Genomic DNA, 25,039 nt, shown 5'->3' with positions numbered 1-25,039 from the left:
ACCAGCTACATTCATTAGTCGGAAGATGAGCTGGATGGACCCTCCACAACGTTGACAGCAGTAGCAGCAGATATCGACACTCAGCAGTAACAAACCATAGCAGCGGGTCGCGCCTGTGGCTGCCTTCAAATTAAACACTTGCCCTGTGGTTGGTCACCATATCTCAGGAGCAGCGCGGTTCTTCTCGCTTCTCAGCGTGTGTCGTCAGACTGCCTTTATTGCCCCACTACTGAGGCAGCATAAAGGTTGCCATCAGCAAATCCAATTTTGAGCAGCAAAATGCTTTTCTAAAGGCAAATAAACAAATATTTGAAGGTTAATAATTTTTTGACAACTCAAGCGAGCAATTTGTGCTGGATAGTAGCAATTTAAATCTGTAGCAGCCGTCTAATTTACAGAATGTGAAACTGCTTTTACAGCTCGTGTTTTCAGTGTCTTTATTACCCCACTGTTGAGGTAGCACAAAGCGAGCATAAGTAGACTTTGACTCATTATTGTAACACCTACAACAATGCATTTGTTAATAGTGTGCGTAGTTCTACGTCAGTTATTCGGTCGTGTCTTGGATACAACCTCCTACTTTTTATTTAATCCAGTTTTTGTACGGCATTCCGATACTGTATTGATGTATGACAATACCAATACACTAAGGCCTCTTTTTGAAAACGGAAACATGATTACCTTTGATCTAAAACGGTATTTAGTTTCCGTAGTGGTCGATTAGTTTACGTTGAAACATATTTTTTGAGCACACACATTTTGATGCATTCAAGGTTGTACACTGGTTAGTCTGTTTTCTGTGATAAAAGATTCGAATGAGTGAATGGGTAAAAACTGTGCAGATACAGAATTCCTATCCCCTTCAGAAAGAAATGAGTAATTTCAAATTTTCGTGTATGAGCGATAGTTTTCGGTTTGACGTTTTTCTGTTATCTCTACAGTCGAGATCGAGAATTTTGGATGTTCTTGTTCAATCGTAATTTTAGAAACTGGGTGTGTAATTGTCTTGCAACCCTTGTCTAGCGACAATATTTTAATTATTTATTTTTGCATCAGCACCAAGCATAATAAGAAATGGCGAAAAACACCTCCAGCTCAGCGTTCCGCAAAATCGACGTAGACCAATACAATGAGGATAACTTCCGAGAGGATGACGCAGACCAGGCATCCAGCGGAATGATCGTTCCGGATGAAAATGAGATTACTTCACTTCTGAATCAATATCCTTTGAAAAGTTTCTATTACCTCTAGTATTTTCATCTAGAACCCTTTACTACATCTCATCATAATTTCATGAGTCATACTTGACCAAATATCTATTTCCTTAACTTAAAGCTTCAATCAACACAGGTAGGAACATCGATGCTTTAAAAACAGTTTTACAGAACGCTCCCCTGATGTGCAAAAATCAACAAGTCAAGGTAAAATCAACCGACCCACTGCTTTGTGTAAACTTTATGACCTAGTTTTTTCCCTGTTCGACCTCCTTATCCAGGATAACGCCCTAAATCTTACACTCAAGGTGCTACTTTCCATTAAGTCGTCCCAGATCGATGCCGCCATCGAATCACTTGACGACCCGGAACTGTGGGATGTTCTGATGAAATACATATATCGAGGATTCGAGATTCCGTCCGAGGGTTCGAGTGGTCATTTACTCACCTGGCATGAAAAAGTATTCGCCAAAGGCGGTGTCGGTAGTATCGTCCGAGTATTATCCGACACTGCCCGAGCATAGGTACCTAAACGATTACTGCTCAGGCGAAGAGGGATGTGACACCTCAACGGCTGAGTTTCTTTTTGTTTGAGTATTTTTGTTTTAAAAATTGTAAAGTGTTTAAGTGAATTAAAAAGTACACAGCCAAACTAAGTGATGTGGAAACTAAAAATCATTACTTGAAAGAAACCTGAACAGGTGTTCCGGTAAAGGAGGTCCAATGTGACTGGGGAATTTTGTGAGAGAGATTTTCCCGCACGGTGATTTGAAGATAAACCCAGTTTAAGGAAAAAAATCGGATATGAAGTTGTAACAATTTACTGAAGTGGTTGCAATAACGCATTTGTTTTATTTCAGTTTTCTCGTGTTTATTGAAGATAGTTTTATAAGAAATTGATCTATTGCGTAGTTTGCTGTCTTTCGTCTATTGGTTTTGAAATCGACAGTTGCTAATATTTATATTATATTTTACTGTTAACAATCCACAAAGCGAAATTATTTAGCCACAGATAACAGCCGTCTAAGTTAGAGCATACTCTGTGTTATTTGTCCTGCGGTATTTTTCTGATCAGTAAGTTTTTTTGACTGCCTAATAACAACACTGGTTTAATGTTTCGTTAAAACCACGGAATTAACAGTTTAGTTTTGAATTTACGCAACTCGCACGCCTGTTATCTCTGGTATAACGTTTGAAGGGTACAGTTACGATGTTAAATGTTTATATTTTTACTATAAAGAATGCGATGGGTCCTAGTGTTCGCTGGTTCCTCACTGAAGTACAATTTCGCTCTTGGTTTTCTATGACAAAATACTTTTGGCTGGGAGAGTAAAGTTCAATGCTCTTCGAGGGTTGAACTCAAGTTACCAAAACTTTTGCGACGTTTTGAATAGTTAGTAATACCAATTCATGGTTGAATAGTTAGCAACATTTTTTAATTCAGAATCTTGTAACTTAGCAATTCTGTACAAATTTTTCAAAGAAATTTAGTTTGTCAATTATTGCCCTATAGAAATGTATCATGAATTTTTTACCGAAAAAAATAAATATACTATAAAGGATTTTTATTGTACAGTAATTATTCGTGAACTACAGCCTTTCTTTGGAATTTTAGTTAATGTTGGATATGGAAAGAAAGGTGAAATTTGAGCAACTCAAGTGAATCGATGTAATCAATATCGTTGGATAGGACTAGAGAAGACTTGTTTGCTTCAATTTGGGTTATTATTTTCTAAATTGAAAGGTTAAGTGCCATTGATGCAAACAAGGTCAAACAGCGCAAAGTTTCCTTATTCCTGCATAACAAAGTTAAGGGTTGAATATTTACTTTGTAACAATGGCTTATCTAGTTTATGATTTACCATTAAAAATAGTTAATGAATGCATTCCGTAAATGTAAATAGTTGCAGACAGAGAGGGAAAACAGCCGGACAACAATCGCCGGGAACCAATTCGAAAATTGAATCTCCTATAGCTAAAGTTGTATCTTTTTCATTCAAATAAAAGCTAACGTTGAACGACACACTCACTGTGCAGTAATTTGCAAATTGTGTTTTTTTTTTCCGCGATGTACAGATGATTTCCCTGGGCATGCATGCGCGCTCGTCTCCGCAATTTACCACATGTGCGTTTCACGTATTTCACTAATAATATGATTAGCACGCGTTAGTGCCTAAAAGTGAAGAAAATAAATTACTTGTAGTTTAAAGAAAGTTTTTATAGAACACAAAAAACTACCTTAAGCATATCGCTGGCTTCTTTGCGCCGGATTGAAATATGATCCGATTCATTTAACAATTCATTGGCGGAATCGGATTTGTACAAATGTGTCACAAGCTCGGACTGTAGGTTGTCTTTAACGAAATTAACCAAAAAGTGCATAATGGCCTTCGGTACTGAATCCTGAATAGATTTGCGCACGATGTAGAAATAGGATTTGATGAGACGTTCTGGAAGAAAGTGAAAGTAAAATAGATTAATAGAAAATGCTGAATGTCTATTTGACGCTTCAAAGACGTTTCGTAAAATCGTTTATTTCATTCTAACAACGTTAAAGTAATATGTCTATTAAACTGCGAAAAATTAAATCATTTTATGAGATTACATGTTATTTATTATATTATATTTTATAAATTATTGAGAACTGGAGCAGATGGTTCTAAGCCTCTGGAAAGTAGGATGGTTGTAATAGCTCCTAACCATGGTCATTATATAAAAAACAAGTGGTTAAGCCCCTAAGCTAAGGTGTTATGCGACCCGTGTCAAAAAATCAATGGTTAAACAAATTTCCTGCTGCTAACGAAACCTGTGGAATACTTGGCGCCTTGCTTAAGGCCACGCAGCGGACCTTCCTTTATGAAATCTCGTGGGATCGAAATGAGTACAAACAAAATGAAACAACAAACTTTAAGCCTGAACCCCGGCAACCATACTTTTCGGAACAAATGAAGCTATCACATTCCATTCCACAACAGGCAGGACCGACGAAAAGGAATTGGAGGCCTTCAATCTCAACAGCAAGTCACGGAGAGTCTTCAGTTTCATTACTAATCCTCGGTTCACCAAAAAAAGAGGACCCGACTTCCCGATTCGGTGACGCAGCCGAATGACAAGGGGGAACCTGAGTCACCTCGCGCTGCAGTCGAACCAAACTCCCAAACACAACGGTGACGCCTGAAGAGCAGGCTTCTTCCGTTCTCTTGATTTTTGCTCAAATTTCCTTCTCTATTTGCCAAACCCCTTGGAGAACTAGACTTTCTCTCACACAGAGTGAGTAATTATCCACATTTAGGCGTAGAGTGTTTCAGTCGCAGAGTTCCTTTTCACTCCTAATCATCGCGTGTTAGGGGTAAACATTTGTTTGCTCTCTCAGTTTAAGAGGGAGTAGTTTTCGTTAGCTTCTCCTTTACTAGAAGAGAAGTTGGCCAAATATCAAAACATTTAGGTCCACATTGAAGCCACAGCCTAACCGTTTTCGAATTTAATATTATAGGAAGATTCACAACTCACCATGGGTGCTTATTCTACAGAAAGCTCACAGTTGTTAATAGGGAAGAAAACTGTTTTCTCTTTAAGATGAAGATGAGCAAAACAAAGCCTGCTGAAGAGACAGCTAAACCAAGGCCACTTAGCGAGGGAGCCAAACGCTTGGTTCATTAACCAGTCAGCCAGACTTACCACTCAGGCTAGGTCGCAAACAAGCGACAACGGTCGACTGAAACAACGCCGCCGAACACAACTAAGGGCCCGAGCAGCAAAAAGCCTCGGGACTTGGCATGTGCGGAGCCACTTTCATCATGACAGGGTGGCGAAAAAGTTTTCAAAACTAAATTCTCTGATTTTCCCTGAAATATATCCATATTTTCCCTATTTTCCAGCATTAAGAACAAAAAATGTAACTTGAAAATGTAATGAACGCAACTCTGGTATCCCAACGAAAACATATATTCAATCGGATACGAAATGAAACGGTAGAGGTTCCGTATTGGAATTTTATGCTGAAAAAAACCGTTTTAGCCCTGAAAAGCCGTTTAAAAAAAATCGCGTTATTGTACAAAGTTTCTCCCTGATTGTTTTTTAGTTTTTCCTAATACCTATTCCCTGATCGATAATCCCTGACATTTCCTTATTTCCCAGGGTTTTTTAGGATTTCACCACCCTGCACAAGTCTGTCTCAATCGAGATAATGTCCATTGTAATTGAGTCGGTTTATATCTTGTTGATGATCCTGGCTTTCATACATTTTGGAGCTATAAGTACGTCCTCTCCTGTATCGTTGCTTGCGTCCGGTATATTCTGGGATTCCTGGCCGTGAGCTGGTTCATCAAACTGAGTAGCCTCGCGACTCGCAGCATGCGGTTTTCCATCTTTCGTAATGAATTGCGATTGCTTTTCAACACTGTAACCACCTCCTGGGGTTCTTAGCCTATGGTATAGTTTTAAGTTTGTGTTGCTTAAGAAAATAACGTAGACAATGGAATGCACGGTAGACTTTCTTTCTTTTTTCCGCGGTGGTTTCTCTTCTATTGAGACTACTGGTGATATATGCTCCGAGGTATTGTAGTTTAGTGACTACTGTCGGTTTGAATTTTCCAAAGGTCAAGGTAGTGTCAGGCTCTTCGTTGTCAGTATAAAATGGGTTCCTTATCAGAACTCTAAATTTTAACGTGTTCATTTTCAGGCCAATCAATGCCGGTATTGGTAAGAAACGTTCTGGTAAGAACTGGTAAGAAACGTTCGATATCTTCTTCATTTCTACACAGGAATAATAAATCATCCACATAGGCTATTTTGCATGGTAATTTGATATTGTCTTCTTGTAAAATTGTGATTGTAGTTTCAATAGTGGACTGTAATTTTCACCGAAAGAAAACGCAACTGTTAACGTTTACTTCTAACTTGTATTTCGCGATTCGTCTTTCACAAAAGATAAACACTGAAACACTGAATGAATGATGCGCGACGCACCCCTGTATTTATAGCACATTCTTTCTCATGTCGTTTTCTTTTTCGCTGTTGTTTACTTTGCGCTGATTGGCTGGATATGCTTCTCGAACAATGTGGAGCATATCGCAACGCAGTTACCAGAAAAACGTAGAACAAGTAGCAACTCACCTTTAGAAAAGTGTAGAATATTCGAACATCCTCCCGCCGTTGAAATCAACAAATTTCAACTATCAATCTCGTCGTCCAATGGAAGCAAGCATATATTTTTAATAGCCCGCTTAATGGTCGAATACTTGGTCCGTAGTGTTACAACATGAACATGGCCGTCTTTTCCAGGATGTAGGTCAGTTATTTTCGCCAGACTCCATTGTAATGGAGGAAGATTATCATCAACCACCAGTACCAGTGCTCCAATCTTGAATTTTGTAATCTTGTAATCTCGCTGTCGCTGCTGAAGCACTTGTAGAGAATCGTTCGACCAGACACGCCAAAATTTCTGTTTCAAATCCTGAAGAATTTGCCAGCGAGTAAGCCTGCCATATTTTACACTTCCGTATGAAGGTTCCGCAATCGATTGGAATTCTCTACCAATCATGAAGTGTCCTGGTGTAATAGCAGCAAAATCATTCGGATCGTCTGATGATGGAGTCAACGGTCTTGAATTTAATATAGCTTCAATCTGACAAAGCACAGTATTAAATTCTTCGTACGATAGTTTGTGTTCTGCTAATATGAGTCGCAAATGAAATTTGACTGATCTACACCTGCTTCCCAAATCCCTCCGAAATGGGGGCTGCGAGGAGGGATAAATGACCAGTTTATTCCTTTCTGCACACAAAACTCATTCAATCGCTTCTGGTGTTCTTCTGAATCAAGTAGGTCCGCCAATTTTTTGAGCTCGTTATTAGCACCCACAAAATTTGTAGCATTGTCAGATGTTATCTTCTGGGGTAATCCTCTTCTACTAACAAACCGTTGTAATACCCCTAGGAAAGCATCAGTAGTCAGACTCGAAACAGGCTTAAATGAATGCCTCTTGTGGCCATACAGACGAAAATGCACACGTATCCTTTAGTTATTAATGATTTCTTAATGGAAGTTGAAGATCTAAATGCAAATGGTCCCGCGTAATCAACTCCAACCGTTGAAAAAATGTGGCTTTCCTGTACTCGATACTTGGGTAAATCTCCCATCAATTGTGTAGCTCGTTTTGGCTTCTGTCGATAACAAGGAATGCAACTATGAACAACTTTCCGGACTATACTTTTAGCTCTGAGGGGCCAAAACTGTTGTCGTATAACCGTCAGCAAAGTACGTTGACCAACATGTAAGTTGCTTCGACGCACATGTCGAATAATAGCCAGTGTAAACGGATGCCCATGCGGTAAAAGTAGTTGATGCTTAGCCTCGAAAGGAAGATGAGCATTCCTCATTCTCCCGCCAACACGAAGAACTTCGTCGCTTTCATCGAAAAATGGATTCAAGCATAGTAATGAATGCTTAAAGTCTTTTTCTTCCCTTATCATCCTTATCTCGGTTGAAAAACATTCTTGTTGTACCAAGCGTACAGCCAACAACAAGCCGCTTCTCATTTCGTCGACTGTGGGAGGTCCTTTAGTAATGTGCTTTCTGCTGCTCTTGATATAATGCGCAAATCGCACGACGTACGCCATGGCTTGTTGAATAATTGAGAATCTGCTGATTCTATCAAAAGTTTTCATTCTCGAAACTTCCAAGCTGATCAAAACTGTCTGCCGAAGCTCTGGAATACCTTCAGCTGAAATCGATGGTGGTGTGCGAATTTCATATTCCCTCTCGTTCAACGCAGCTGGACCGTGCCACCAGAGATTTTGGTGAAGTAGCAGATTAGGTTGTTTTATACCCCTCGAAATCAAATCTGCAGGATTCGATTTTGACGGCATATAACGCCAAGCACAACCACTCGTTAGTGCTTGTATTTCCTTCACCCGATTTCCAACGAAGATCTGAAGCGTTTCGGAGGACCTCTGTATCCAACAGAGCACAATTTGAGAATCGCTCCAAAGAACAACTGACGAAAAGTTGATGCTCATTGATTTGGTAATTCTGTCCGTTAATCGTGAAAGTAGCAAAGCTGCCTGAAGCTCTGCTCTCGGAGTTGTTATTTCTTTCTTCGTACCTTGCTTTTTCGGTAATATTCTCGACTTGCTACAGATCAACCTCATTTCAGCCCTAAAAAAAAGCAAAGCCTTGGTGCTACATTCCGATTCGAAACTTGACCTTCTGTTTACTATACACAGACTTCGCAGCCAACTGTTAAGTGGACAGGACAATTGCGGGGCTAGCGCTACGATCCTACTGACACTAACAGTCTCTCCCGAGTCAAGACTCGAACCTACGACGACTGGCTTGTTAGTCCAGCATCGTACCTCGAGACCAGCTGGGGAGCTAATTTCAGCCCTACCATCATCAAAAATCGATCGTGCATAGAGGCATGCACCATATGCAAGGTCAGATGCATCGGAAAATCCATGCAGCTCTATGCTAACGTAGCCTACGGAGGAAACCCATCTCGGAACTTTTATACCATCTAATTGTTGCAGTTGAGATCGAAAGTTCTCCCAGAACTTTACGAAATCTATTGGAAGGGGTGTATCCCAATGCAATTGAAGCAACCAAAGTTCTCTCATGAAGAGCTTAATGACAGAACACTGGGCCAAGACAACCCAGTGGATCAAAAACTCTTGAGATTTCACTCAGCAGACATCTCTTGGTCAGTGGTACATCACAGTTCGGTGATTTAGGGAGACAAAACGTGAACATATCGCAGATTGGATCCCATGCTATGCCGAGAGTTTTCATCAAATGGTTCACATTAGGGTATCCTACCTGTCCAAGTTTTTCTCTTTTCTCTTCCGGTATTGCTTCCAGTAGAGCCTTCGAATTTGAAAAGACTTTGTGAATGTCAAAACCTTTTTATTTTTTTTATAGGGGGGGGGGGGGGAATGTTTGTAATGATTTATTTATGTACTAATATCTATTCAGAATTAATATTGTGTTCTGCCACAAATGGTGACATTTCAACACTATTATATATATATATATATATATATATATATATATATATATATATATATATATATATATATATATATATATATATATATATATATATATATATATATATATATATATATATATATATATATATATATATATATATATATATAAATATATATATATATATATATATATATATATATATATATACATATTTGTACGCTTTTTTTATATTATTGAATGTTATTAGCTTTCGCAGTTAAGTTAATGTAATTGTAGGAAAATTATTAAACCTACTTGTCAAGAGAAAAAAAAGGAATAAAACGAAACTTAAAATAAACTTAAAACTATCTTACTGACTATAAAGTGAGCTAATCGTTGCAATTGAGAATTGCAACGATTTTTGTCGGAATTTGTTGATAATTTGGCTTGACATGTTTTCTAATGTTTCTACATTAGTGAGCCTATGTAGCTCGTTCGTGCTAAACCAGGGAGGACGCTTCAAAATCATTTTCAAAAGTTTATTCTGAATCCTTTGAAGTGTCTTCTTCCTGGTTGTACAACAACTTGTCCAGATGGGTACTGCATATAACATTGCTGGCCTAAAAACGTGTTTGTAAATTAACAGTTTATTCTTGAGACAAAGTCTAGAATTCCTGTTGATAAGAGGATATGAACATTTGATATACATATTGCACTTTGACTGGATATTTTCAATGTGCTCCTTGAAAGTAAGATTCTTATCATAAACTAGCCCTAAGTATTTAACTAGATCAGACCAATTTAAGACCACACCGTTCATCTTAATAACGTGGTTATGGGTGGGTTTGAGAAATGAAACTCTTGGCTTATGAGGAAAAATAATTAACTGTGTTTTAGAAGCATTAGGGGAAATCTTCCATTTTTGTAAGTATGAAGAAAATATATCTAAACTTTTTTGAAGCCGACTGCATATAACACGAAGGCTTTTTCCTTTTGCGGAAATCCTTGTATCGTCACAAAACAGAGATTTCTCACAACCTGGTGGTAAATCAGGAAGATCAGAAGTAAAAATGTTATATAAGATTGGGCCCAAGATACTCCCCTGAGGTACACCAGCTCTAACAGGCAATCTATTAGATTTACCATTTAGATAGTTCACCTGAAGAGTGCGGTCAGTTAAATAACTTTGTATCATTTTTGTAAGGTAAAGCGGAAAACTGAAATTTGACATTTTAGCTATTAAACCTTTATGCCAAACACTGTCGAATGCCTTTTCTATGTCTAGAAGAGCAGCTCCAGTCGAATAGCCTTCAGATTTATTAGTGCGTATCATATTTGTTACTCTAAGTAACTGATGAGTAGTGTAATGCCCATGGCGAAAACCAAACTGCTCATTTGCAAAAATTGAGTTCTCATTAATGTGTTATCATTCTATTAAGAATTATTCTTTCAAAAAGTTTGCTAATAGAGGAAAGTAAACTAATTGGTCGATAACTTGATGCCTCAGCTGGATTCTTTTCGGGTTTTAAAATTGGAGTGACTTTGGCATTTTTCCATTTCGTAGGAAAATATGCTAATGCAAAGCATCTGTTAAATATTTTTACCAAGAAATTTAAAGAGTTTTCGGGAAGACTTTTGATGAGGATATAGAAAATCCCATCATCTCCTGGTGCTTTCATGTTTTGAATTTTTTGAGAATAGTTCGCACCTCATTCAAGTTTGTTTCCAATACCTCTTCATTTTCAATAGGACTTACTACGTTCAAATTGGAGTTATGAACACTCTCAAACTGCTGAGCAAGTTTTTGAGATTTTCGTTCATTCGTTAGAAAAATGCAATCACCATCTTTAAGGACTGGAATGGGCTTCGAAGGTTTCTTAAGAACCTTCGAAAGCTTCCAGTAAGGTTTTGAATAAGGTTTTAGTTGTTCAACTTCTCTCATGAAACTCTCATTTCGCAAGAGAGTGAATCTACGTTTAATTTCCTTTTGTAATTCTTGAAAAATAATTTTCAAAGCAGGATCACGAGATCTTTGGTATTGACGTCTCCGTATGTTCTTCAAACGTATAAGAAGTTGAAGTTCACTGTCAATAATTGGTGCATTAAATTTCACTCGAGCCTTAGCAACAGATAAATTCCGGGCATTGAGTATTAAGCTGCTTAAATTTTCTAATGCTCTGTCGATGTCAGCACTATTTTGTAAAATAATATCATCATTCAAATTTTCTTCGAACGTAGAACGATATCTATCCCAATTAGTCTTGTGATAATTTAACACAGATCTAGTGGGATTTAAAATAGTTTCATGGGAAATAGAAAATGTTATGGGAAGATGATCAGAATCAAAGTCAGCATGAGTTAATAAATCACTGCATGAATGACTTTGATTTGTTAGTACCAGATCAATTGTAAATGGATTCCTAATAGAAGAATAACATGTAGGACCATTTGGAAAAAAAATTGAATAAAATCCAGCCGAGCAATCATTAAACAATATTTTTCCATTGGAATTGTTTTGAGCATTATTCCAAGATCGATGTTTCGCATTAAAATCACCGATGATTAAAAATTTAGATTTATTTCTTGTGAGTTTTTGCAAATCTCCCTTGAAATATTTTTTTCGCTCACCAGTGCATTGAAAAGGCAAATACACTGCGGCTATAAATAAAATGCCAATACTTGTTTCAATTTCAATTCCCAAACTCTCGATAACTTTGGTTTCAAGATGGGGTAAAACACGATGTTTTATTCGACGGTGGATAACTATTGCAACTCCACCACCGGCAACATCAATTCTATCAAACCTATGAACCATGTCATTTGGGTTCTTTTTTAGTTTAATATTTGGCTTTAAAAGCGTTTCAGTCACAACTGCAATATGCACATCGTGGACTGTTAAAAAATTGAAAAATTCATCCTCTTTCGCTTTTAAAGAGCGAGCATTCCAATTTAGAAAATTTACAGCATTATTTAAAATCATTGCTGAATTTCAATTTAATAACAATATTAGTTGTAAATTTTATACCTTCTTGAACAGTCTCGTACATCGAGTTACAGTTCAACAAAACGGACATTAGCTGCAGCATGGATTGTTGTAGGTATTCAATCTTTTCTGTTGTTGGACTACCTAAATCAATACTGGCTGACTTTTCAGCACCAAACACGAATGGTTTGTTACTGTTTGAATTTGAAATATTACCTGTAAGGACACTGGCATATGAACAGCCTGGTGTGGCCTGAACAGGATTTTTTGTCTGAAATTTGTTAGCTGAATTTAAATTATTACCTACAGACACTAATGCAAGTGCTAATGCAAGTGCTTAGAATTCCTACAGGTTGCTTAGAATTCCTACGTTGTCTGGAAGCAATAATTTTTGACCTTACAGGACAATTAAAGAAATTAGATTTGTGATTTCCGCCACAATTTACACATTTGAAACTATTAGTGGTCTCTTTCACGGGGCAGATATCTTTCGTGTGACCAGTGTCACCACAAATCATACATTTTGCTGCCATATGGCAGTTTTGAGTTCCATGACCATAGGCTTGACAATTCCGACATTGAGTAAGATTATGGATTTCTCCATGTCTCTTGAAATTTTCCCACTTTATTCGCACGTTAAATAAAACACGTGCCTTTTCCAAACATTTCAAATTATTTACTTTGGTACGATCAAAATGTACTAAGTAATTTTCCTGGTGAATTCCAGTTTGATTAATTTTGGCATTTGCCTTTCGTTTCATCAAAATTACTTGGTTGGGGGCAAAACCAAGTGATTCTGACAAACAATCTTTGATTTCCTCAATAGTTTGGTCATTTGAAAGACCTTTCAAAACAGCCTTAAACGGTCTCTCGTTTTTGGCATCAAAAGAATAAAATTTATACATCTTTTCAGTCAAATACTGTAAAAGATGTTTATGGCCATCAAGAGATTCGGCCAAAATACGAATTTCGCCTTGGCGGCCAATTTGAAAATTAACTTTCACATCCGACAGAAATGATGAAAGTTCTGATCGAAATGCTTTTAAAATTTGCTACAAATACCACAATAGGTGGAACTTTAACCTTCTTCATAACGGCTTTATGCTCAGTATGAGAAGTTTGGATTTCTAGATCTCCAACGGAAGAAAGATTATCATACCTGTTAGTCGAAATTTTAGTGTCACTTGGAGGAGATGCCTCACGTTTTCTTGAAGCCGCATCAAAGCGAGCTTTTTTATTTTTTCCAGGCATAACTGGAAAACTTCACTACACTTTCACTCCACTATAGAATTTAAGTAGAAATATCTCAAACCAAATTTACTCACTAAACACTCGTTAACGTTAAAAAACAAATTTATTACTTTGCGTTTCAACAGGTAGTCTTTTAAAAAGATTGCCTGTTGAAAGCGAAAAGCAAAATTTTAATATCTCTCGGTAGTCTAAGACTTAGCCTCGAGCTGTTAGTAGAATGCGACCGTACTGTAGGACAGTTCTAGTCGATCTGCGAAAGTCAAAACCTTCTGATTTCAGAGTGTTGCCACCTGATAGCATGTCGTCGATGTAAAACGAATTCCTTATAGCGTTCACCGCTAACGGATACTGTTCCTCACCAGTTGTGGCCAGCTGTCGAAGCGCCATTGTCGCAAGAAACGGCGAAGAAGCAAGCCCGTAGGTAACGGTTTTCAGTGCATAAAACTTCAGCGGTTGCGAACTATCTTCTCTCCAAACGATTCATTGAAAACGGGTATCATCTTAATGTACTTCCACTTGCCGGTACATTTTCGGAACGTCCGCGCTCACCGCAAAACGAAACGATCGAAAATTGATCAAAATTGAGATCAAGTCATTTTGTACTGTCGGACCCACGATTTGGACGTCGTTTATCGAAATTCCGCTGGATGACTCAGCTGACCAGTCAAACACAACTCTTAGCTTCGTAGTAGTGCTCGATGGTTTCAGCACATAATGATGAGGTAGGTAGAATGCATCTCCTAATCCTTCACTTGGCTGCGGTAAAACGCTTATCATGTGGTTCAAGTTTTCATACTCTCGCATAAATTGTACGTATTGCCCTTTTAGCTCTGGATCTCGATCTAGTCTCCGTTCAACTGCTAGAAACCGCTTTTTGGCCATCTCTAACGAATCACCCAATAATCGTCGCTTTTCGTTAAACGGCAATCGTACAACAAATCTGCCATCTTTTTTACGTTGATGTGTCTGCAAAAAATGAGTCACACAATAATCCTCTGAAAAGTTATCTTGCTCTGCTGTGCCGTCATAGAAATCAAAATGCCAAAACCGTTCTAACAATTTACCGACATCATCTTCACTGGCCATGGTGTAAAATGCATGCCCCATGTTGACATGCCCGCTCGGTATAAATCCACTCACTATCCATCCCAGATGAGTTTCTTGGATCGTTGTTAAATCATCATGCAGGTTAAGCTGTCCTTGTTTCATCAATTTGAAGAAAAGCCCCGAGCCAATAAGAACGTCTATTGGACCAGGAATGTTGAACTTTGGATCTGCCAACTCAATTTTATCAGAGATGTTCATATGGTCAACTGAAAACCTTTGCATCGGAAGCTCGCCGGTAATCTTTTTGACAACAAGAAATTCCATGCAAGGTGATTCGTATTCGCTTACTCAAGATCTTATTCGCGTGTGTACTTTAAATTGGATCCCCATCGGATTGCCTCCAATCCCAGCCACTGTATAATTTGCTCGCTTCTGTTTAAGCCCAAGTTTCGATACTAACTCTTCTGTAATGAAATTTTGTGCGAAGCTGAATCCAGAACAGCTCGACATTCAGTAACACGGTTACCCGAACCACAGATAATAACAGTCACTGTAGCTAAAAGGGTGTCCTGTTCAGAATTAACGTTTGCACAGAGAGCAGAACCACTATCGGAAGTCGATGCACTCGCACAGCTTACAGCTTCCTCGGGAAGGTCCTTTTTCGATACTGTATTAGATATCGATACTTTACTCTCAGAAGGCTGTGCATTTTCGAAATGCAGACATGTGTGGTGTCGTTTCCCACATCGCATGCAAGAATGTTCCGATTTACATCTTGCGTCATGTGACCCCTTTCTAGACAGTTGAAGCAAGAGCCACTTTTACGAAGTGTCGCATATTTTTTACCTGTGTTCGCTGTTTTAAAAGAATCGCATTTTCATAGTTCATGCTCACCCTTACAATGTTGACATTTTTCATTAGTCGATACAAGACTATGGAATTTTGATTCCGTCTAACCAGACAGACGCGACTGTCTGTTCAATTCCATCGTAGGTTTTGCAGTGCGACTTATTTTTTCATATACGCGACATCTTTCCTTCAAAAATTCCATGGTTGAAGAGTACTTAGGTAGCCCATCACGTTGATTCAGCTCCCAAGCCTTACGAGTTTCCATATCAAGTTTCTTCGCAAGGACATTTAGCAACATCATTTCTCCCAACCCATCTACCAGTAACTCTAGATTTCTTAGAGCATCAACATGTTTAGAACAAGTATCGATCAACTTACGTAATCCGATTCCACTATCCTTCGTCATGGTGGGTATATTGAAGATCGCATCAATGTGCTTGTCGATGATAACTCGTTTATCTTCATACCGTTCTCGCAAAGTAGCCCAGGCCGCATCATAATCGCCATTATTAATGATGTCCTGGTCTATCACTCCTGCTGCACTGCCTACCAAAGCATTGCGCAAATGGTACAGCTTAATAGCAGGAGACTCGGTTTGATATCGGGCCATAACATTCTCGAACATGTTCTTAAAGGCGTACCAGTTCTCGTAGTTTCCATCAAACGTTGGCAGTGGAGCTTTCAGTGGAGGGATATTCGGTTGATTATTCACTGGTTGCACTGATACTACCGGTACTAATTCATTCTTTGCCGTAGCTTCCATTAAACTGGTCAATTTCACATAAAGATCCGATAATAACCCCTCAAACTCAATCAACTTTAACTCCTCTGCATAACGCACTTCGTCACCAACGTTCAAATTAAATATTTCATTTTGCAACTCATTGCATTCACTGTACGCACTTTCCACAAGTATCATTTGTAGCTGCAGGAAGTGTTTGTTCTTCGATTCATCCGATTTCCGAATTGCACCTTGAACACGCCTCAATTTTCTTTCCACGGCTTCCCTTTTCATTTGTAGCACTTTTAATTCACTCTCCATTTTTCTTCTCGACTCCTTTTCTTTTTGCAGCTTCAGTTGCTCACTGATAGCCAAAGGGTCCGTGTCACTAGGATTATCACCAATACCCGCCACCTTCTTCTTATCTGGTGTGCGAGTAGTAGCCATCTTCTACTTTCAAGTAACAAACACTTTCACTTTCGAAATCGCCTCGATTGGCTTTCTACTATTCACTTTCACTTCGAATTCACCCTCACACAAGGTGATCAGTTTATTTCTTCTCACGAATAACTACACAATCCGGCTCGAAGGACCAAAAAATCATGTAGTTTCAATAGTGGACTGTAATTTTCACCGAAAGAAAACGCAACTGTTAACGTTTACTTCTAACTTGTATTTCGCGATTCGTCTTTCACAAAAGATAAACACTGAAACACTGAATGAATGATGCGCGACGCACCCCTGTATTTATAGCACATTCTTTCTTATGTCGTTTTCTTTTTCGCTGTTGTTTACTTTGCGCTGATTGGCTGGATATGCTTCTCGAACAATGTGGAGCATATCGCAACTCAGTTACCAGAAAAACGTAGAACGTGTAGCAACTCACTTTTAGAAAAGTGTAGAATATTCGAACAGTGATGTCTGGTAGAAATTCGTTCACTGATAGCAACGCATGATCCAGTAGAAGGACAAACAGTTCTGGGCTTAATAGGCAGCCTTGTTTCACTCCTCTTTGTGGGTTGTCGTAGTTCTTTGTCCGAACCATTGAATCGAAGTGGTTCCATGTAGGCAAGCCACAACTATTCGATTAATCAATACTTTGGATACTCGTAAGTCATTGAGATTGGTTGATGTTTCTGAAATGTCTAAACATTCAAATGCTTGCTTTAGGTCCAGTGACACAAATATTGTGTGATAACCTTTGCGCCACCTTTCATCTAATACACTGCGTAACACGAAAATTTGCACTCCGTTTTGATTGAAATCCCATTTGGTAGGCTGAAACTGGTTTGATATACTGTCCTAATCGGTTTAGTAACAATTTTGCGTATATTTTGTATGCCGTTTGGCATATTGTTATACGCCTAAATCTACATTTAGTGGGTGGTGTTTTTTGACATTGGAATTTGGACACTTTCTGTCCAGCTTTGAGGGATAGTATTGTTCCGGAATGCCTCCTGTAATAATTTTGTGAGTTCTACAATAATATTTTATGTAAATTTTTTTTTTTTTGTTCACACAAATATGTAACTTATGCTACGAACAACTGCTTCTCTTGCCTTTTCTAGTTGATAGCAGTGATTTAGCTGTTGATCCGGATTCTCCGTGGGCAAAGTTTTCACCTATAGTAGGGATTTTGTTGTTCTCCTCGCTGGCTGAAAAGTACATTCAGGTGGGTGGTAATATTTCCCAGGGATTTGTCCCTGTTTCAAACGGCCTCCTGGTTTCTTAAGGCGCAACCCTTTATTCTATTTTACTAGATATAATAAAATAAAGTAATATAATTAATTCTTTATACGCAGCAGCAGGGCTTGTGCTGGAGTCATTGTGGATTCGAGGTGCATCTGTTCTTGTATTCTGTCGTTATCGCGGATGCTGGTAAGTTAAAGCTGTCGCTGTTGTTGTCTTGTCCCGTGTATGACCTACGTCCTTATAATTTTTGCACCACCACCGCATCATAATGACTTTAATTTCGTTGCGCGACGTTCTTGCTGCCGTTCTGTAGGTTATCCTGATGATTCTGCCAGCTGCAGCGTGGTTGTTAAAGGATGTCATAGGCCCATCCTCCATGTAGACATCAATCCTCTTGTTGAGCAGTCTCGAGGCTGCAGCTATGCTTTCCTCTCCACCCCATCTGTTGCTGTTTCCTAGTCTTTGGAGGTAAGATTGCATCTGTAATTGCACATCTGGTCCCGCTTCATTAAGTATTTTCAAGGTCGACCGAATGGTGGCTCTGAATTCTTCTATATTTTCATTGGTTTGGCTCACTACGTCTCTTCTCCATGACTTTCTCAAAATGCTTTCTTGTTTTCGTATCCGTACTGTATGCTGTAGGCAATTTCCATTTCCCGGCATTTTTCTAGCTAACACACATTGCCGAATTAAAGGTTATGGTGGCCCGGGGGCCAGGTAACCTATAGGGGCCTTTTTTTAGTCGTCAAAATTTCAAAAAAAGATATATCTCACACAACTTGACTACACGTATGAAGATTTCACAGCAAGTACTTAATAAGAGAGAGTTTCCCCTATTTTCTCTTCTTCGCACGTAAAAGTGCGTTAACAGGTAAAGCGAATTTTTCTAAATATTTGTTTTAGTAACCAAAACATATTCAAAATGTCTAGTTGACTTCAAAAATGAAATTTTCTAATTTTTGCAGAAAATTTTTTATTTCCATTGCAATACAAAATCCGACGATATGTCAGGAGGGACTTGAATGACAAAATCAATCCGCAAAGCAGCTTTTAAGGAGTGTTGCTCATATCGTCGGTTTCGTGCAACACTGGCACAACTCAAAAATCATAGTTTCGAGAAAAACGCGCTTGAAAATTTGCATCGAAAATCTATTTTTCGATTTTCAACAAAACTTTGAAGTTTAATATTATCAAAGTTCATTTAACACTTTTACGTCTATTATGCACATATTATGAGCACGTTGTCCAAGTTAAAACCTTATTTTTACTAACTTTATCGAGAAATTTCGGTTTGTGCAGCAAAGGCTCACAACTTCTGCTCATAACTCTAGATTTTTTGGGAATTTTGAAACGAGGTTTCGTAGGATGAAACTTAACTACATAGATTTCGCATCGTTTGCTATCAAAAACTCAAAATTGCAAAATTTTGAGTTGTGTCAGTGTTGCACGAAGCCGACGATATGTGTAACTTTCAGGCTTGTTCAAAATAACCGAACAATCAAACAATAATTGGTAACTAGAAATAGACCAATTCTTTCAATTTGCAAGGTCTCGAAATCTTAAAAAACAGCAATAATGAATAATTTGTGGTAATCGTGACTTACAATTAGATGCTAGAAATTAAAAATTGAAATAAAATCTGTGAAAATAGCTACATCAATCTAAAAATTACTCATATCGGTCTATTTTTTCGAGAACCCTACAAAAATAAAAATAAATTAAACTTACCAATCACATCACAATCCTTCTGTTCCTTGTCGGTCAGTTTACGGGATGAATGGTTCATCGGAACATCAGGCAGCAAATTCACCGGTTTTGTTGGGCTCAGCACACCATGCGTGGGGGTGTTGGTAGCGGAGCTTTCTGCACTACTGGAAGGCATCTGTGCCCCCGGTGGAGTTTGTCCAAGAGGTGGTGGTGGCAAAATATTCGATAGCCAGCTGGATGTGTGTTCATTAACGTGGTTGGAATCGATTGCTGGTTCCACATTGTTTTGCTGGATTGGTACCACTGGTTGCTGTGGGCTAGGACGGGCTCGACGACTTGGTGGATTCCCTGTTTGATGTAGATGCGCCCATTGATCCTGCATATCGGCTTTCAGTAGACTCGGTACCAAAGCGGCGTCCTTATGAAAATCAGGATGCTTTGTGTTGATGTAAGCTAGCTCTATTTGTACAAGATGTTCAACCATCGAGTTAGTAGTAGGTAAACGACGACGGAGCAACTGGGTGACCACATCCACAATCTTTTCGTGCAACTTTGGAAAACGCAACATCTCCTGCTGAACTTCAGTGCCACAGTGTTGAATAATACGCTGCATTTCCTCGTGAATTAATTCTACGCAACGAAGCGAAGGTTCTTCAAGTCTTCGAATCTGACGTTTTACCAGTAACTCAAAACTGACTTCCGGTACAAAAAGTGCAGGGCGTGGACCTGTAGCATTGCGAATCGCGGTGAGAATATCCATTTTAGTTAGACCTGTTAGCGGATGAATCGAGTCTAGTGTTTTTCCGAATGTTTCGTGGAAAATGTAGCATATTCGAGCCCCTCCACAAAGTTCCGTGGTTTCAATATTTCGAGATGTGCCCTCAATCGTAGAGCAATATGCGGAAGCAAACTTCGTAATGATTTGCAATAAGCATTGGCTCTTGTCGGTAACATCTTCTCCGTAGGAATTTAGCAACGATTGAAACTGGGACGCCATCACATTCACTCTGGTCTTCAGGTCTGGAAGGCAATCACGAATGTGATGCATTAATAATCGATTCAATGTTTTTGCTAAATAGGGGGTTCCATTTCTTGTAGCTAACGTTGGGTATTTTCTCTGCAAGTATGCTGCTTCATCACGAAGTTGCTCTTCAATTGCTTTCTTATCATTGATGGCTTGTTGCGAGCGGTTTACTACACCAATAATACCCAGCTTGACCGGAATAACTCGGCCACACAGAATATCAATGGCATCGGTGCCGGCATCCATCAGATCTAACTTTGTCAACACAGCTAACGTTCGGCGACCATCGGGATCAACTTCCTTGGCCATTTTCAAGGATTCACTAGTTGCCATGTCCGTGTTTGCTGCCGTGACAGCCAGAATAATTGAATTTGGATTCTCAATGTACTGAATCAACAAATCTTTGATTTGTGCCTCAATGTCCTCGGGTTGATCTCCAACCGGAACCTTAGTTATACCCGGCAAATCAACCAGAGTCAAATTAACCACTTTAGTCGAGTAAATCTTAAGACTAATTGGCTCCGGACAAATTCCTTTATTATTTCCAGCCATCCGATCCGTTTCATTCTCTATCTCACTTCGAATCTCCTCGAAGTCAGTAAAAATCTTATTTTTAATATGCAGAAATCGGCCCCATTCTTCAACACTGACTGTTCCTTGATCAGCAGAACGATGCTCTCGGTCATCCAACGGGGTATAAACAAGCTGAAGAATCAAAGGTCTACGCGTTACAATTCCGGTTCCTCGTGGCAAAAACGTTCTTCCCACTAGACATTCGATGACTGAACTTTTACCAGAGCTCTACAAAAACACAAATTATAAAAAAAAAACAATTTAGTATTTTTCCTCAGTTGAAACCTTTCGTACAAATCATTTGCCTTGATTTCATCAGTTTACAGTAAATAGCGTCATTTTGTAAGACAAAAACAGTGCAACAAATTTGACACAGATAACACAAAAAAACAAGCACCCGCCTCCAACCAACCGAAGAGCACGATTAGTTACATAATTATTCATGCTTTTTACGAGAAATTTACTGCATAAACTCCAACCAAGCTTCAATGTGTTCAATCTTACCTGACTGCCGAGGACTACAATCTGTGGTAATTGAATGGCATCCGAACCGACCGTATTGAACACATCCTGTAGCTTGTTCACCACCGGTATGAGAGCTTCCATCTTTTCACTGCACTTTTATCAAGTGATTAATCGACACCAGCAAATTACTTCGTCTTTAAACACTTTGCAATGCAAGCTTTCCTGTGAATTCAACGATTTCTGCTTGTTTTCTACAGGTTTAAAGCAATAATTTGAGTATTACACAAGTGCTACCACTGAATCAAAATGCAAATTCAGGAAAATGCAAAAAACGATTTTTCAGCTTGTTTTCTTTCGACGTCTTTCTTCTTGCGTAGACACATAAGTTTTCCAATTTCACGTACACTATCACACAACTGGAAATTGACAATATCGCAGTACTACCCCTCACAAACTGTACACTGATTCAAAGTAAACCAACCAGGTAACATAATTTATTTTGAGGTGAAGACAACCAAGCGGTACTATTCGGGGCTAGCAATGCTCAGAAAGACATGCGAAGGGAATTTTATGAGCCAAACGAACTGTCAAAATGTGAAAAGTTAACATAATAATGATCAAGTGTGGTGTTAGTGTATAAAATTAAACTTAAACTGATTATTTAACACATTCACGGTTCTTGGGATGCACTTTATTGTTCCCCAGAACCACAGACAGCAAGAACAACATTGATCAAAATTTCCGTGTAAATTTAAAAAGAAAATTTCGTGATAAATCACTTGTACACTTGTGCCGCCTGGTGACCTTATCGCTACAATACATTTTTTTTCGCTGGTGCACGAGGCTGGTGGTACTGGTAGTGCTATCTGGTTACGGATTGCTACTACAAAAATCTTTACACAAGTTTGGAACTCAGCTTGGACGTCTGTCTGCGCCAGAACTTTCATCGTACACACTTTATTAAAAAAAAAGTCGTTCGGTAATTTTTTTTACAATAATCCATCGGTAAAGTGTAATAATTCCGGTATTCCTACAAAAAAAATTCAAATTAACGACTGTCCTGTAAGATCTGTAAGTTTTACCATAATTTTGTTAATTTTTACCGAAATATTTGCTTAATTTTACATTCACCGAAATCTGTATAACTTTTTACCAAATAACCTGTAAAAATGCCAAATTGTGAATGTGGTGGCCATTTTTCTCGTACGTGCAACCGTGCAAGACGCGAATATTTTCTACTGATGCTGCTGATTCGTTTTAATTTTTGTTGTGTGTAAACATATGATATTTATAATTTGGAAAGTGTTAATGGTGAATTACTGAAACAGGATGTACGAGTCGCTAACATTTTTCGTAAGTAATCTGGTAGTTTGATTTCAGACGGTACCGGCAGGCTCATTTATAACCGACTTTTTCAAAACGAGTGAGCTGTATAATTTTGCATCACCGTTAATCGTTTTGATATTGACAGTTGCCTTAACGGTGAGTGTCTTAGCGGTTCTCTAACATATAGGTTCCTTATTTACCACGTGACACGAGAACCCAAACAAACCAGTTTTGATACATACGTGTGAATGTGTTGGTAGCTCCCAAAAGCACACTCTGCTTCTTTCGGGTGTAGTCCGGGAAAGAAAAAGTATAGTCAGAGATGGAAAGAGTGTAGTCCGGAAAAAACAGCAACAGGGTAAAAAGTGCAGTCCGAGTGTAGCTACACCGCGAAAATAAATTCGTCATTACAATACATAAGAGAGAAGACGGCGCTCACAGTTACGGTAAATGTTACATCAAACCGGGCGCGCTATATGATTTTGAATATATGACAGAAATTTTGACAATCGCAGGTGCGAACTAGAGATAGTCGGGTACGGGTATTTTTACCCGATACCCGTACCCGACGGGTTCGGGTCGGGTTTCGGGTAACGCCATAAAATATTTTTCGGGTTCGGGTCGGGTACGGGTAATTTAAAAACCAAGGCTTCGGGTTCGGGTCGGGTACGGGTTTGAAAAATTCTCAACTGGTCGGGTACGGATCGGGTACGGGTAATTCGATTTTCGTGCATTATGAGAATTTAATTATTAACTTTTCTAGCCTAGGTGTTTTAGCATAGTCTTGGTCTGGGAGGGAGAAACGGATACGAAGCAGCACGAAGTTGCATCGGTAACGGTATGATTGATTTCTATAGAAGAATGATTGCATTTTGCTCGACCGTGGACTTATTCGAAAAATACTTATTATGATACTATAACTTCATCATAAGTAAAGCAAATAGTATGCTGGGCTTTGCTAAGCGGTTTGACCACAATTTTCAAGACCCGTATACTATCAAACTATTGTATATTACATATGTTAGACCTATTGTAGAATATTGTAAACTCATATGGATCAGTCCAAAAACAATTCCTTCTTTATGCGCTTCGCAACTTGAATTGGACTGCATTTCCTCTGTCATCGTACGAAGCACGTTGCATGCTTATTAATCTGCAAACACTCAAACAACGCCACGAATTTGCAATGCTAATCTTCGTCAATGACATTATTTCAATTCGTATAGACTCATCTGCATTATTATCACAACTCAGCTTTAATACACCTTCACGGCATCTTAGAACGAGAAAACTTTTTTCAGAAAAACATTGCAGAACTAATTATGCAAAAAATGGTCCCATAAATCGAATGATGTGTCAGTATAATCTACATTGTAAAACTATTGGCATAACAATGTCAAAAAAAAAAAAACAAATTAAAAACTGTCAGAAATACACTAGAAATATTCAGCTCGTAACAAGAACATTGTAAACACTATAAATAATAACTGTAATGAAATATTTATGTAGTCTACATTTGCTTGACGAAATAAATAAACAATTAAAAATAATAAAATAACATCCACACAAGCAATGAAATTAACAATATTTTCTGAAACATAATATTTCTGTCCTTTGGTAAGCTACGAGTTTTGAAAGTTTGCCGAGTTTTTTAAAAGCATTTTTGTTGTTAAAACGTGTAAGCAATGTTTGCAAATAAACTTTTTTCGGCAGACCTCCTACGTAATTATTACTCGGGTATCAAAAAAAGTCGTTTGGTAACAGCTTCGAACTATACACTTAATCACGATTGAGTCTTGATTTTCGTTTCACAAAATAGTTAGGTATGAAATTGTAAAATTATTGTAACACTGCGCAAGTCTACGTAAATATAAATAAACTCAAAAATCTGAAGAAACTGACTCGAAAAATCTGTGTTTTGCATACAAATTTGCACATTTAGTATTCGTGATGTTCGAGTCATACTCGGGTTACAGCAGGAAAATAGTTACACGCTATCAAAAAACGACGAATGTGCGTGTCATCTGTTTCGATAATTTTTTAGTGTTGTATTCGTTTCCCCCTCCCAGGTCTTGATTTGCACTGTGACCAGGGATGCCGCATGTACAGAAATATCTGTGTTATACCAAATTTTAGATTCCTGATTGCTACGATGTGCACATTATACTCGTCGCTTAATTTGAACTCTACCAGACATGCATTTCTAACCATTCTCCGAG

General features: G+C 38.4%; 2 protein-coding genes across 2 annotated transcripts; one reads left to right on the top strand and one right to left on the bottom strand.

The window, feature by feature from the left end:
• The first annotated feature begins 895 nt into the window (after nucleotides 1–895).
• Nucleotides 896–1,870, top strand: LOC129730559 (actin-related protein 2/3 complex subunit 5-C). Its single transcript, XM_055689978.1, has 4 exons — nucleotides 896–993; nucleotides 1,057–1,221; nucleotides 1,350–1,421; nucleotides 1,496–1,870. The coding sequence occupies exons 2-4, from the start codon at nucleotides 1,075–1,077 to the stop codon at nucleotides 1,736–1,738; spliced, it is 462 nt and encodes a 153-aa protein (XP_055545953.1). The 5' UTR covers nucleotides 896–993; nucleotides 1,057–1,074; the 3' UTR covers nucleotides 1,739–1,870.
• A 1,392-nt stretch (nucleotides 1,871–3,262) lies between these two features.
• On the bottom strand, nucleotides 3,263–21,869 carry LOC129730558 (dynamin-1-like protein). The gene is made up of 4 exons (XM_055689977.1): nucleotides 21,534–21,869; nucleotides 19,454–21,257; nucleotides 3,453–3,664; nucleotides 3,263–3,387 (listed from the first exon to the last, which is right to left on the bottom strand). Exons 1-4 carry the CDS (start codon nucleotides 21,633–21,635, stop codon nucleotides 3,331–3,333), a joined length of 2,175 nt encoding a protein of 724 aa, XP_055545952.1. The 5' UTR covers nucleotides 21,636–21,869; the 3' UTR covers nucleotides 3,263–3,330.
• Between the last annotated feature and the right edge of the window lie 3,170 nt (nucleotides 21,870–25,039).

Source organism: Wyeomyia smithii, chromosome 3 (assembly GCF_029784165.1).
Source record: "Wyeomyia smithii strain HCP4-BCI-WySm-NY-G18 chromosome 3, ASM2978416v1, whole genome shotgun sequence".
Lineage (NCBI taxonomy): Eukaryota > Metazoa > Arthropoda > Insecta > Diptera > Culicidae > Wyeomyia > Wyeomyia smithii.
Note: the sequence above shows the minus strand (reverse complement) of the source record. Positions and strands in the feature narration are given on the sequence as shown.